We start from the raw sequence: 15656 nt of genomic DNA on the forward strand, positions 1-15656 counted from the left end.
TTTAACATTGAATATTATTTTGATGTGCTATTGTGAATAGAAAATGGGTTTATGAGATTTGCAAATCATTGCATTCTGTTTTTTAATTTCATTTTACCCTGCGTCCCAACTTTTGGAACTGCGGTTTTATACAAATGAGAATTTTAAAGTAAATATATTAAGAATTGATTATATGATGGATTGGATCTTACATTAGGAAATTATATGAGAACTTGCAAATCTCACTCACATATCAAACTGATCTTCATTTACATTTTCCATTATTGTTTCATTGTTTTATCTGTATTTGTGATTATGATTATATATTATTTGTGTTTGTGTTTTGACCCACATTCACATCTGATTATGAATCCTGGATTAATCCTGGATTAATGGATCAAATATTTCTCTCCTTGCAGAGGCCCCAAAAAGACCTTCACCATCCACAACAACAATCCAAGCCACTGTTAAACCAGGTACTAAACACCACTGTAATAGAAAGTGTTTCTTGGCGCTGGGAATTTCTACATATTAGAGCTCAAACACTAAATTTGAAAAAAAAACAACTTATTTTTGTCATTTAGTTTTTGTCTCAGCTACAAAACCAGGCCTGGTGACCAAAAGATACACAAATCCACATTCTGAAACATCTGAAAGAGGTAATGATTGATTGATCTTCATTTCTTTGTGTCTTGTGTTTGAATAATGTTTCAAGGAAATGAAACGACTTCTAAATATCCAAAAACAATCCAGATGTTTTAAAGAAGTGTGGAACCATTGAAAAATGTGTACCCATTGTATGAAAATGAAAAATATTTTAACTATATAGCATTTCATTCCATTCAGATTTTTCTAGGCTATTAATCCTAATTTAAGTTGCACATATCAACCTGATCTTCATTTACACTTTCCATTATTGTTTCCTTTAAGTAGAACATTCAGTGTAATACAGTGTAAACAGTAATAATGTTCTGGCAGATTCTGAGTCTCTTCCCTTCGTCCCCTTCGCCTTGGTGACTGTGATCTTTCTACACATTATCGTGGCGGTGGTTTACTGCACCAACAGAAAGAAAGGTACACACTTTCAACGTCTTGTAATTTTACTACTCTGTGCAAATTTATCCTCCACTTACACAATTTTATCTTCATGAACTTGTTTATTTTTCCATCCAGCTCCTAATACAGTTAATTACAGCAGAGGTGATGGAAATGGAACAGTGAGTCTACAGTAAAGAAGAACATCAACAGAAGAACACACATGTAACAGCAGTGACAGTCTTACACACCTGATTAACAGACCAGAGAGCAACTTGTTACAATACTTGTCCACTTTATGCATGCTATTTCATTCTATTTAATGCTAAATATTACAGTATTTAACCCTACTATACAATCTATTGTATACACATCCGTTTTTCTCTTTTCTTTATGTAGTTAAAAGAACATAAGAATGCAGCTTGTCATATTACTAAGGACCATAACATGGTCAATTCTTCTCATCTCTGTTAAATACAGTAAAACCCGGTTATGTTAAGTGTTGAGATATCCGATGATCTAGATAAACGAAAACCAATATGTCGGCAATATATTAACGTGCTTGAAATTTCTTTATGTACATGATGTGCGTTATTAAATGAGTGTGCATGTGTTTTTTAGAGTTTTTTTTACGCAACAGCGTTGCCGCAATTTGTTTGATGAAGGCATGCTATAAAAATGTACATACATGTTTGTTAACAACAAAAGGCATAAGAAAACCTGTAATGCGGATAAGGAGGCGGAAGCCAAAGTAAACGCAAACAAAGTTTATTGAGAATATTAAGGAGATAATCCACCAATACTTGTAGCGAAGCAGTAATATCCAGTGGTGCGCTCCGGGAGCGCGGTCCACGAAGTTCTGTGAAAGCAGAGACAGTTCGTGTAGAGAATCCACGAATCGGCGCTATGGAAAGTGCAGTGCTGGGCAGCAACGAATAAACGTGGTGCAGACAGCATGAACATGGAAAACAGCAGGATCGGGGTAATCCGGGGTGCCATTGAGAGAATGCGGAGTCCGAGAAGAAGGGTACGTAGCGGGATACGTGATTACACAGACCGCCATGAACCAACACATATGATCATGCACAAACAATAACGGACCGCGAGTGTGTGGAGGTGAGGGGCTTAAATAGGAGATAGGATGAGTGAGTGAATAAGAGTCAGGTGTGAGATCAGCATGACTGCGACAAGCTCGCCCGCATGGGAGAAGAGGCAGGGTGCTTCGTGGAATGCCGCTGCCAAAGGGGGGCGTGGCAGGGGGATTCCTGACATAACCAACGATGAGTGGCAAATTTGGCCCTCTTTTGTGCTCGAGATATTAGGGTTCGGTGACATAAAGGAATCAACATAACCGATTAAAAAATGCTAAGACAAAGCGAGAATTTGGTGGTTCCAATTTAAAAACGTCGACTTAATAGGGTTGGCGAGTTAACCGAGGTCGAGATAAGTGGGTTCCACTGTATATATATATATATATATATATATATATATATATATATATATATATATATATATATATATATATATATATTTTATATATTACGAAGTCTATCGGTGCTCATTATGTCATACACGATCATAGATGCAAAATTTCTAGAAGTTGCAAGGAAGAAAAAGGCTTTTTGTGGGCTTGTTTAATAGTTTGATAGTTTATTGCCATTATATGATTTATAACGTCAGTATTGAGCGAGTAGCCCAACTGTTAAAAAAAAAAGAGTAAGAAACTTCCTCTATTCTATGGTTAAGGTCATGCTGCTAAATCTCCACTTCCTGTGTAAAATGTGTGTGTAATTGTGATCTATAAGGTGTGTTCATTATGATCAGACGCAGTGCAGCAATCAGTCAGTGTGTGTTCAGCTCTAATACAGTCTTTGGATTAATGTGTGGGTTCTGGTCCTCAGTAAGAATGCAGGTGTTTTTTTTTCTCCTCCTCATACAGCTTCATATCACTGAAGGTGAGTCTGCTGTTCTCTCTCTCTCTCTCTCTCTCTCTCTCTCTCTCGCTCGCTCTCTCCTTCTAAATACTGAATATAAAAGCCTTTAAATGTAATGTATACACTGAATTGCTGAAATGATTTGGCGAGTTTTGTCGTTTTTCTGTTTGCCGTGAAGTCAAATATAAATATAAACATTATAAAATGTTTGTCTTGGGAATTTTTAACACTTATTTAAAAACCCTTTCTGCCTGAGTGTTATTAATCCCCAGATATTTTTTGGGTTCATGTAGAACACTAAGTCTCCTTCATCATGATTGGTCACTGCTTACCCATGTGGTGTGTTCACGCTTCACCAGCAGTTGGTCTTTATCGATGGTGTGCCACTGAGACAAGAAAGTTCAGCTGTTCAGATAAAAAAAAATGTTTTAATCATTTATAGTAATATACAATAATAATTATGTTATAATAATCATCATCAACATGTTATAAGCAGAAAGTGGATAGATAGATAGATAGATAGATAGATAGATAGATAGATAGATAGATAGATAGATAGATAGATAGATAGATAGATAGATAGATAGATAGATAGATAGATAGATAGATAGATAGATGGATAGTTGGTATGTGACTGTGTAAATCTGTGTGGGTAGAAACAGATGAAAGAGGAAGTAGAAATATGACTGGAAGCTGTTGCTCCATTATGTGCAAGTGTTTGTCTGTGTGTGTTGCATTTCAGCACACTGGTCATTGTCAAGTCATTGTGGTCATTACTGTGGTGTGTACGTTACTGAGTTGTCATTCTTAATGAATATTTGTATTCACTATTAATGTGAATAAAAGTTGTGCAGCGAAGGAAGTGAGACGGAGAGAGAAGTCCAGCTGCTAGTTGCTGGGTGTCTCCTTATTTAAACTCCAAATGGCCTGCGGAAAGAATCCCCTCCTCATTCTCTCTGTGTTTGCTTTCAAGAATCAGAAGTGCTTCCCTGAACGCAACAAAGAAAAAAGTCCATTGTTAGGATGGCTAAGGTCCTTCACAATCTTCCTGGCCCTGGGAGCTCGGTGCGGTTGGTACGTTCAGCTAAACCGCACCACCCTCTGGAGGGCTCGTCTGTCCTGCATGGTGCTGTTCCCAAACCAGGAAGTGATGCTCCCTGTCAGCACGCTCTCAATGGTGCAGGTGTAAAAATCTTTACCACTGAAAGGGTAGTTTAAAGTCCCTTAGATCTCTCAGATGGTACAGACTTTATTGGGTTTCTTTAGTTTTTAGGTTTTTAAATCTCTTTTAGGTAGGCCGTCTTGTCGTTGTTGGAGATCAGGCCCACCACAACAGTGTCACCAGCAAACTTGATGAGGGTGGTGGAGTTAGAAGTGGTGGCACAGTCTTTCAGCACCTGGACAGTTCCTTTCTCATGAAACATTTAATAAAAGACTGTGTTTCCAAACTATTATTAGTTTTTTTTCATGTGTGTAATTGCTGCATCATGTGATGAAACATTTGAAAGAGGAAGCAACCAGTAAAGAAGTAATGGAAACTATTACATCAATACTTGTGGTGTGTGTGTGTGTGTGTGTGTGTGTGTGTGTGTGTGTGTGTGTGTGTGTGTGTGTGTGTGTGTGTGTGTGTGTGTGTGTGTGTGTGTGTGTTCTCTCTGTTATAATTGTCATTACCACCTAAATCTATTTTGTTGATTTTTATTTGTATTGTAGTTTTGTAGAGTTGCTGCAGATGGTGAACTGCTCATTAACAGATCATTAACTGGTGTGTTCCTACAGGCTGCAGGCTGGAAGGAAATAAAGACACAACAAAAGAGATCACTGCATACACAGGAGACTCAGTACTGCTGCCCTGCTCCTGCACTGACCTCTACACCAAACCTCAGAACTTCACATGGAAAAAATACATTAATGATTGGGAACAGATATCTCCTGAGAGTGAACAGTATAAAGACAGATTTCAGCTGGTTAATGATCACAGTTCAGGAAATCTCTCTCTGCTCATATCACACCTGACTGTAGAGGATGAAGGAGATTACAGGTGTGGCACACAGAGTGAAACCAGAGTCATCAGACTCACTGTTGAAGGTAAATAACTCATTTTTATTCACAATGTTACTTCAGTGATAATCTCGTGACAGATTCATCTGATGTTGTAACAGTAATGCAGCATGTTGATGTTTGTTTATTCTCCAGGTTGCCCAAACAATAATGAGACAGTGGATGTGACTGGATATGTGGGACATTCGGTTCTTCTGCCCTGCTCCTGCTCTGAACTACAAGCCAAACCACAAACTTTCAGATGGTACATTTATAAAGGGTCTGATCACAAAGAAATCTTCCCAAATGACCAGACAAATCACTACACACAAAGAGTTCAGCTCTTTAATGATCATCATCCAGGAAATCTCTCTCTACTCATATCACACCTGACTGTAGAGGATGAAGGAGATTACATGTGTAGGATCACCAGCAACAAATATAAGTACATCCATCTCACAGTAAATGGTAAAACAACCTCTTGTATATAAACTATGGAAAACTGATTCCAGTGTCTCTCTAAAATATAAAAAATATTTTGATTACTGCTGTATAACTAACATGCCTTTAAATATGTTTATATATTTATTTGAAAAAAGTGTTAACATCACATCTGCAAAGGTTCTGTTTCATGTTCTGCCACTCATCTGTATTTCTGATTATGATTATATATTATTTGTGTTTGTGTTCTGACCCACATTTACATCTGATTATGATTCCTAAATTCTAAATATTTCTCTCCTTGCAGAGGCTCCAAAAAGACCTTCACCATCCACAACAACAATCCAAACTACTGCTAAACCAGGTACTAAACACCACTGTAACAGAAAGTGTTAGTGTTAGTTACTGCTTCACCTTAGAGCAAATCTCAACCACTAAACTTTAAACCTACACATATTTTGTCCTTTAATTTTTGTCTCAGATACAAAACCAGGCCTGGTGGCTGAATGTTACTGAATGTAAATCACTGAGTTTCTTCAGCATGAATGTTTTTTTTACACCTTGTGTTATTGTTATTACTGTTCACAGAGTCTCCAGATTTAAAACCATCATCATCATCATCAGCTCTGGTGTTGTTGTAGTCCTGCTTCTGATGATGATTCTCGGAGGAGTCAAGTACCGGAAACACAGAAGTATACACACACACACACACACACACACACACACACACACACAGAATTCTGTAGACTTTACTGAGTCTGGTTTCATTCTATAGGGCAAAGAAGAGAACAGATGAGTGAAGGACAAACAGTACAGAGGACGCAGCAGCAGAAGCAGGTGAATACATACATCTAATCAGCTACAAACAATGAGTGTGTGTGTGTGTGTGTGTGTGTGTGTGTGTGTGTGTGTGTGTGTGTGTGTGTGAGTGTATCAGAGTTTGGTCTAATGTTCCATGTGCTCTTATTTATTTATTTTTTAACAGAATGATTCTGCTGTTCTTTATGCATCATTTAATCAACCTCCTAAAGACACCAAAGCAGAAGTGTATGTGTGTGTGTGTGTGTGTGTGTGTGTGTGTGTGTGTGTGTGTGTGTGTGTGTGTGTAAATGTGTAATAATGTGTTATTTATGCTCTATTCCTGTAGGATGATGTGATGTACTCAACTGTAGTCCACAGTGACACTCACAGGGCCGCACGCCCTCCAGTGGCTTTAGGAGATACTGCAGTATATGCCAGCATCAAAACTAACTAATTATTATAGAAATAATAATAAAAACTGAACTGAAAAACCTGACAGATGAAATCAGTTATTACAGCTGTCAGGTTTTTCATTTCACATTTGTGTCTGTATGTCTACAACTGTATACCATCTAACATGAGAAAAACTTTTTTTTAATCAGTTTTATTTGATATATAATATTAGGGTACCAGTATATGTTGTAATAATAATTATTATTATAAAAAAGCTTTTTGCAATGTATAACATATACATTAATATTTAATATATTGTGCATTTCATGACTTATGATATTTAGTTTTTGTAACATTTTGCATGTATTTAAACATTAAAAGCAGTAGTCTTTAAAAAGTCTTTTCCATTTTTTTTAAATAAGGTTTTATTTTAACTGTTCAATGTTGAGAAACTTTATTTGAATAATATTTAATAAATAAACTAAAACTTCACTGACTTGACTGATTTTATGTGTGCAGATGTGTACAAACATCATAAGACAGTATAAGAGTGTATGTGTGTGTATGTTTGGGAGGGATGACGGGTGTCGGTTTAGTCTTTAAACACTGAGTAACCTGATGAATTGGAGAAGACACAATTATCCAGTCTTGACTTGAAAATCTGAATATTTCCTTTTACCAGATGACTGAAGGGTAAAATGGTTTGTATGAGGGGTAAATGGAGTATTTGAGATTTCTAATAAAGGATTGGTTCTGAATTTGAATTTGATCAGACTTTCAGTGTGTAATGATGACTCAGCAATTTATCAACATAAAATCTGATTTGAAACAGGCTTTCTGAGATTTTACCTGAACAGTTGTATACAATAATAAATGCACTAATCACATTATAAATTAATAAGAGCCTTTAAATATATAAAATCTAATAGTTTAACAGCAAAATGTTATTAAAAAAAATATTGAATTGTGTGGTTTTACGTGAGAAATGTGTGAAAATTATTTTCACCAGCAGAGGGCAGAAGAGGTGAGTAGGTTAAATTTTGCTGCATTTTTTGGTTTATTATTAAAAAAAAAAAAAACATTTGCTGAGAAATGTCTAAAAATAAATAAGTAAATGCAGAAATAAATGCAAAAATTATATATACATACATTTTGGTCAGTTTTTATATTTATTTATTTGTTTATTTATTCCTACATTTTATTCTCTATTTATGTATACATATATTCATGTTTTTTTGTATTTTTTCATTCATTCATTTCTGTATTCTGGGTCAGTATGTATTAATAAAGTAGGTCCTAATGTCATTTTAGAGCAGGATTGTTCAACAAAAACAGAAATAAGTAAGTAAATGAGAAATTGGGAAGAAATACCTAATACCAGTTAGAGATAATTGTTAAAAAAGTTTTGAATGTTTATTATTTGTTTGAGGTTATTTTGTGCAGAAGGCACACGGTTTCCATCATGTAAGAGTGACCTCTGCTGGTAGAGAATGAAAAGGTGCATTTACAATCTAATAGTTTAACATAATAAAATACATTTGCTTAATTACAGGTGGGAATTGTATCAACCGTATTTCCACCAGCAGAGGGCGGAAATGGTCAGTAAATTAATTTTGGCTGGCTTTGTTTTCTTTAAATAAAAATTAGAATACTGTAGTTTGCTGAGAAATATAGAATGTTTTAACATAATTATAAATAAGTAAATGCAAAATAAATAGAAAAATAAATAAAAATTAATTTTTCAAAGTTTTTACCTTTGTCTTTTTATCTGTTTATATATTTATTTGTTTATTTGTTTATTTATTTCACATTTCTTCATTAATTTGTATAATTTTTTTACTTCGGGCCAGTATGCCCTAATAAGTTAAAACTGACCTAACCTCATTCTAAAGCAGAATTGGTCAACAAAATGAGAAATACGTGAGAAAATTTGACAATGGAAAGAAATATCTGATGGCAATCAGCTGCGTCAACGCTATGGGAGCAGTGTCCAATCATGCCACACTGACCAGACCCTGCCGAAAGAGTGAGGGCCTCGGCACCAGCATGCAGGACAGAGGAGCCCGGGGTGGCTCCGAGGTCGAGGCCATAGAACCTGACAAAGGTCAGCGGGGTGGACCAACCCGCAGCGTCACAGACGTCCCGGAGTGACACTCATGTGGACCCGGCCGCAGAGGACCGGGGACCAGGAGAGAACCGGGGACCAGGACTCGCAGCCGAACAACTGCACTGACCACCTCCAAGGACTCGTCCTGTGGAGATAAGCACCCAGTGCTCACACTGGACACAGCCGGGTCTTGTAACCCCTGGTCGGGGGCTATAACAGAGGAGGGCAGAATGCCTGTAACACGACACAACTCCAGGTGGGACGAGGCAACTGCCAAGTCCCAGACAGGCACTCAGTCGTGTCCCGGGCCACAGCCTCCGGTGCCGCGGAGGAAACGTGTCACCAATGGGACCTACCCAGCAAACACGGAAACCCTCCGGGTCGAAGGGGTTAACCCTGCGGCAAACTGTACCTGCAAAAACAACAGAACTGAACCGACCGGGCAGTCATCTGGGCCCAAGTCATGGTGCTCACACCGTGGCGTGAACAGTCGCCATCGTGCGGCGTCGACCTCCTCATGGAGGAGCTCTGGAGTGGAGAAGGGCCTCTACTACCTCGGTAGAGAACAGCCGTTACAAACCGTGCCCCTCATGACTTATGATATTTAGTTTTGTAACATTTTGCATGTATTTAAACATTAAAAGCAGTAGTCTTTAAAAAGTCTTTTCCATTTTTTTTAAATAAGGTTTTATTTTAACTGTTCAATGTTGAGAAACTTTATTTGAATAATATTTAATAAATAAACTAAAACTTCACTGACTTGACTGATTTTATGTGTGCAGATGTGTACAAACATCATAAGACAGTATAAGAGTGTATGTGTGTGTATGTTTGGGAGGGATGACGGTGTCGGTTTAGTCTTTAAACACTGAGTAACCTGATGAATTGGAGAAGACACAATTATCCAGTCTTGACTTGAAAATCTGAATATTTCCTTTTACCAGATGACTGAAGGGTAAAATGGTTTGTATGAGGGGTAAATGGAGTATTTGAGATTTCTAATAAACGTTTGGTTCTGAATTTGAATTTGATCAGACTTTCAGTGTGTAATGATGACTCAGCAATTTATCAACATAAAATCTGATTTGAAACAGGCTTTCTGAGATTTTACCTGAACAGTTGTATACAATAATAAATGCACTAATCACATTATAAATTAATAAGAGCCTCTAAATATATAAAATCTAATAGTTTAACAGCAAAATGTTATAAAAAAAAATATTGAATTGTGTTTGGTTTTACGTGAGAAATGTGTGAAAATTATTTTCACCAGCAGAGGGCAGAAGAGGTGAGTAGGTTAAATTTTGCTGCATTTTTTGGTTTATTATTAAAAAAAAAAAAACCCATTTGCTGAGAAATGTCTAAAAATAAATAAGTAAATGCAGAAATAAATGCAAAAATTATATATACATACATTTTGGTCAGTTTTTTTATTTATTTATTTGTTTATTTATTCCTACATTTTTTTTCTCTATTTATGTATACATATATTCATGTTTTTTTGTATTTTTTCATTCATTCATTTCTGTATTCTGGGTCAGTATGTATTAATAAAGTAGGTCCTAATGTCATTTTAGAGCAGGATTGTTCAACAAAAACAGAAATAAGTAAGTAAATGAGAAATTGGGAAGAAATACCTAATACCAGTTAGAGATAATTGTTAAAAAAGTTTTGAATGTTTATTATTTGTTTGAGGTTATTTTGTGCAGAAGGCACACGGTTTCCATCATGTAAGAGTGACCTCTGCTGGTAGAGAATGAAAAGGTGTATTTACAATCTAATAGTTTAACATAATAAAATACATTTGCTTAATTACAGGTGGGAATTGTATCAACCGTATTTCCACCAGCAGAGGGCGGAAATGGTCAGTAAATTAATTTTGGCTGGCTTTGTTTTCTTTAAATAAAAAAATTAGAATACTGTAGTTTGCTGAGAAATATAGAATGTTTTTAACATAATTATAAATAAGTAAATGCAAAAATAAATAAAAAATAAATAAAAAATTAATTTTTCAAAGTTTTTACCTTTGTCTTTTTATCTGTTTATATATTTATTTGTTTATTTGTTTATTTATTTCACATTTCTTCATTAATTTGTATAATTTCTTTACTTCGGGCCAGTATGCCCTAATAAGTTAAAACTGACCTAACCTCATTCTAAAGCAGAATTGGTCAACAAAATGAGAAATACGTGAGAAAATTTGACAATGGAAAGAAATATCTGATGGCAATCAGCTGCGTCGAAACGCTATGGGAACGAGTGTCCAATCATGCCACACTGACCAGACCCTGCCGAAGAGTGAGGGCCTCGGCACCAGCATGCAGGACAGAGGAGCCGGGGTGGCTCGAGGTCGAGGCCATAGAACCTGACAAAGGTCAGCGGGTGGACCAACCCGCAGCGTCACAGACGTCCCGGAGTGACACTCATGTGGACCCGGCCGCAGAGGACCGGGGACCAGGAGAGAACCGGGACCAGGACTCGCAGCCGAACAACTGCACTGACCACCTCAAGGACTCGTCCTGTGGAGATAAGCACCCAGTGCTCACACTGGACACAGCCGGTCTTGTAACCCCTGGTCGGGGCTATAACAGAGGAGGGCAGAATGCCTGTAACACGACACAACTCCAGGTGGGACGAGGCAACTGCCAAGTCCCAGACAGGCACTCAGTCGTGTCCCGGGCCACAGCCTCCGGTGCCGCGGAGGAAGCAGCGTCAACAATCGGACCTACCCAGCAACACGGAAACCCTCCGGGTCGAAGGGTTAACCCTGCGGCAAACTGTACCTGCAAAACAACAGAACTGAACCGACCGGGCAGTCATCTGGGCCCAAGTCATGGTGCTCACACCGTGGCGTGAACAGTCGCCATCGTGCGGCGTCGACCTCCTCATGGAGGAGCTCTGGAGTGGAGAAGGGCCTCTACTACCTCGGTAGAGAACAGCCGTTACAAACCGTGCCCCTCAGGGGCCACAGTCTCCACAACACCGGGCGGGGTGAACCAGGGTTCTGCCCACCAACAAGGTGCTACCGGAGGAGACAGACTCCCTACCGGCGAACCTATCCCAGAACTCCCGAGCAGCGCAATCGGGAAAGGCGACAGGCGTAGCCTCGGCCAAGACCGTCCCGGCAGCCACTGTCTCGACAGGGTGTCTGCTCAGACATCCAACCGTCCGGGATGTAACGGCTCTAAATGAGAGGAGTTCGTCCGGGACCACAAGAGACCTCCTCGCCCGTTGCTCGCAAGGGCGAGACCGAGGTCCCCAGGTGGTCGATGTGCGAGACCACCGCGGTATTGTCGGCGGACCAACACATAGCGATCTCTAAGGACTGGGAGGAAGTGTTGTAACCCCAACAACACTGCCAGCACCTCCCGGCAACCTATGTGCCACAAGAGGCGGGCGCTCCACAGACCCTGGGCGGAGTGGCCACTCATGACCGCTCCCCACCCCGTGATGGGAGCGTCCGTCGTTAGCATTACGCGACAACAAGGAGTCCCTAAAACGGGGCCTCGGGACAGAACGTAAGGTTCTACCATGCAACCAAGGCTCAAACGGCACACCGTGAGCCCTTGATGTGATGATACAGACTCCCTCAGGGGGAGAACCCTTGTGCCCCGGAGCCACCACTGGAGGGGCCACATGCGGACGCTGCCGACATGAGACCCAGCAGCCTCTGGAACTGCCTCACAGTGACTAGGCGGCCTGCCCCAACCCTCCTGACTGCAGTGAGGATGACTACAAACCTGGCGGGAGACAACCGTGCCCGCAACTCGGCCGAGTCCCACACCACGCCGGGAAAGTGGCCCTCTGCGCTGGGAAAAGTACACACTACCCGGCGTCTCAGTCCGAACCCAGGTACCTTCATGCAGGCGGGAACAGCACCTCAATGCCAAACTCACCAGGTGCTCCAACGAGCCACCATCAACCAATCGCTGATATAATACAGAATGCAGATGCCCATCCGCAGCAATCATACGGGCGGAATACGGGGAGCAAACCGCTGGAGAAGCTGCGCCCTGAACACGACGGGTGGCAACACTCTCTCACCGCCCCATTGGAGACACATTGCAGGAAACGCACATCCAGCTCACTGGTGCGCGCTGCTTCTACCACACGACCGGCCAAGCTAATCCAGCTCGGACCCGGCCTGTGCCACGACCTCAAGGAGCTCCATATACAGCACAGGCTGTGAGGAGTCCGCAGGCTCGCCAGCATCCACCAGCTCATCCTCCTCGGAGAGAGAGACATGTAATGCTGCGCCGCCCGCACCGGGAGAAGAAGCAGCCGCCAGGCATGCTTCCCCTAATCTCCCGAAATTTATTCCACCTCGGAGGAAGAAATACGGAGCACCGCGTCACACACACCGGGAAAAGAACCGATACCAAACGAGCGCTCTCCCCGGGGAACGGGAGCTCGGCTAGCAGCCGGGAGCGAATGGCCACACGGCTAAAAGCTAACAGCCGATACCATCCAGAGCCAAAGCCTCGGGGGAGAGCGCTCACCTCGGAGAGCGCTCTCTGAAATTCTCCCACCTTGGAGGAAGAATTCGGAGCACCGCGAACGCACTGGGGGAAGAACCGTTTCCAAACGAGCGCAATCCCCGGGGGACGGGAGCTCGGATAGCAGCCGGGAGCGCATAGCCACATGGCTAAATGCTAACAGCCGATACCATCGAGAGCCAAAGCCGCGAGGAAGAAAATTCACCCACCTCGGAGGAAGAATACGGAGCACCGCGAACGCACTGGGGGAAGAACCGTTTCCAAACGAGCGCAATCCCGGGGCGGGAGCTCGGATAGCAGCCGGAGCGCATAGCCACATGGCTAAATGCTAACAACCGATACCCTCGAGCCGACTAAGCACGCTCCTAAGCTAAGCAAACAACACATCGGCTGCGTGTCACCCCCCCGAAATGAATCGGGGCCAGCAGGAGACACGCAGACGGAATTTTGCCTGCATATAAGCTCATGACTGCACAGATAACACACTCAAAGCGCTTACCTGAACGAGCAGAAGCTAATGTCGCTACCACCGCACAGCCATCTTGTAGCTTCCTGGTTTACGCGACGTCGCCTGTCTATGACGTCACGGCTTGCCTATTGGTTATATTTCACACGTGGTTCAGAGCGTGGTCACGCAGGGGCGTTCCCATAGCGTTTCGACGCAGCTCGAGTTCCTGAAGGGGAACTGTAAATAAAATGCTTTTTATTTTTAATATTTGTTTGAGGAAGCCTCTTCACTGCCTGATCCCCAGAAAGTTCAGTATCCATTTTGTACCTCCCAAAGGGAGGTTTGAGGTTGGGCCTGCACCCACCGAACATCCCCATAAGAGCAGCGTGGGAGGTACCACTGAAACGCCACCTGTTTATTGCGCTTCTAAAACCTCTCGACCACCATGTTTATGAAATCGACGAAGAGGCCAGAAGGAGCCAGTGGGGCATCCAGCAGGACATTTCCAACAGAGTGTGCCACAGCTGCCTTTCCGTGGAAACCATGGCGGCCATATACAAGTCAATGGCTCTAGCGATCTCTTCTGTGGCACTGAGTTCCAGATCCGCGCTTGCGGCAGAGCTCATGAAATTGGCCGCCAGGAGCACCTTCCACATCTAGCTCATTTAGTAGGGACCCAGCAGCTTGACCTGCCGAGGCACAAACCTTACCCACGAGTGCCGATGTATTATGCAGGGGCTTCATAGGTAATATCGAGGTCTTAATGCAAGAGGCGTTCACGGGGGAGAGCTGGCTACATCGGTGTCACAGAGCGCGACCCCCTGCTTCGGAGGAAGAGAGGCGGAGCTGCATGCACTCATCACAGGAGTAAGAAACCACCAAAAGGCATGATTCTGAAGCATGCGAACAAGTGCTGGACCAAGCAGGTGAGGTTGAAGATAGGGACAAGCCTGTCTCAAGAGCCTTTGCAAGGTCCATCTGCGAACCCCATAAACTAGCTTGACATTCTGCCTTGGCAAAAGCGGGGCCAGAACCACAAGGAATAAGGGCACTCAGAAGCGGAGCGAGTGCAGAGACTTACAACCACAATGCTCGCAGTCGGCTTCCTCGAGAACCGACTTGGTGTGCTCCACTCCAAAGCAAGCCACAAACAAGCTGGAAAGTGTGTTTGACTTTCCTGCTTGCTTTCATTTCCTAAAGGAAGCTAAAGGCACTGGCACTGGCTTCACTCCATGTGCATTTTATACTTCCTGGTTGTGACGTCACCCTGCTGGTGACGGCCAGCGTCCAATTTTAGACTGATTGCACACATTATTTCAGAGCGTGCACAACGCGGGTACGTTAAAAAGCATTTCGATGCAGCTCGAGTTCCTAAAATGGAAATAAGGGTTCCATCATGTGAGAGTGACCTCTGCTGGAAGAGAACAGAAATGCCCTAAATACTAATCACATAAATGTAAAGGTAACACACAAAACAAAACAAAAAAACTCTATATTGGGTTCTATTTATGTTCTGATTTGATATTAAATGTCTCATTTATTTCTTATTTTGTTATTTCGTTTAGTGCAGTATTGTGCTTTTGGCCTACATTGTATTTGACATATTTTTAATTGGTCAGTGACATAATGCTAAGTTTGGACTTCCTGTGGTTGTGCTTCCTGTGAAGGTGTGAAGAAGGTAAAGAAGGAAACTTGCAATGTGAGATCTATAGAGCGTTTATTATGATTAGACACGTGCAGCAGTCAGTCAGTGTGTGTTTAGCTGTAGTTCTCTCTTTGGATTAATGTGTTGGTTTAAAGTTCAAATTAACAATGCAGCTCTGCTTTTTTCTTCTCCTCATACAGCTTCAATTCACCAAAGGTGAGTCGCTTTCTCTCTCTCTCTCTCTCTCTCTCTCTCTCTCTCTCTCTCTCTCTCTCTCTCTTTCACACTCTCTCCTGTGTAGGTTAAGTGTGGTGTGATATGTGTGTATTTTCTTCAT

General features: G+C 41.6%; 2 protein-coding genes across 3 annotated transcripts in view; both read left to right on the plus strand.

Moving 5' to 3' along the window:
* Positions 1–15656, plus strand: part of LOC124401445 — a 42718-nt gene that overhangs the window by 7429 nt on the left and 19633 nt on the right. The window lies entirely within an intron of this gene.
* LOC124401440 (Down syndrome cell adhesion molecule-like) lies at positions 2630–6977 on the plus strand. Of its 2 annotated transcripts, none has more exons than XM_046873772.1 (7): positions 2630–2969; positions 4728–5036; positions 5145–5456; positions 5737–5793; positions 6018–6121; positions 6205–6266; positions 6577–6977. In XM_046873772.1, exons 1-5 carry the CDS (start codon positions 2831–2833, stop codon positions 6068–6070), a joined length of 870 nt encoding a protein of 289 aa, XP_046729728.1. In that variant the 5' UTR covers positions 2630–2830; the 3' UTR covers positions 6071–6121; positions 6205–6266; positions 6577–6977. The 2 variants fall into 2 exon arrangements, with proteins under 2 accessions (XP_046729728.1, XP_046729729.1); XM_046873773.1 differs by lacking the exon at positions 6577–6977 and adding an exon at positions 6415–6477.

This window comes from Silurus meridionalis, chromosome 18, assembly GCF_014805685.1.
Source record: "Silurus meridionalis isolate SWU-2019-XX chromosome 18, ASM1480568v1, whole genome shotgun sequence".
Lineage (NCBI taxonomy): Eukaryota > Metazoa > Chordata > Actinopteri > Siluriformes > Siluridae > Silurus > Silurus meridionalis.

Bases quoted from the DNA above. Each gene is read 5' to 3' on its own strand.
- LOC124401440 (XM_046873772.1), top strand. From the start codon at position 2,831: ATGATCAGACGCAGTGCAGCAATCAGTCAGTGTGTGTTCAGCTCTAAT. The intron at 2,970-4,727 runs GTGAGTCTGCTG...GTGTTCCTACAG, and splicing joins ACAGCTTCATATCACTGAAG to GCTGCAGGCTGGAAGGAAAT. The intron at 5,037-5,144 runs GTAAATAACTCA...TTTATTCTCCAG, and splicing joins CATCAGACTCACTGTTGAAG to GTTGCCCAAACAATAATGAG.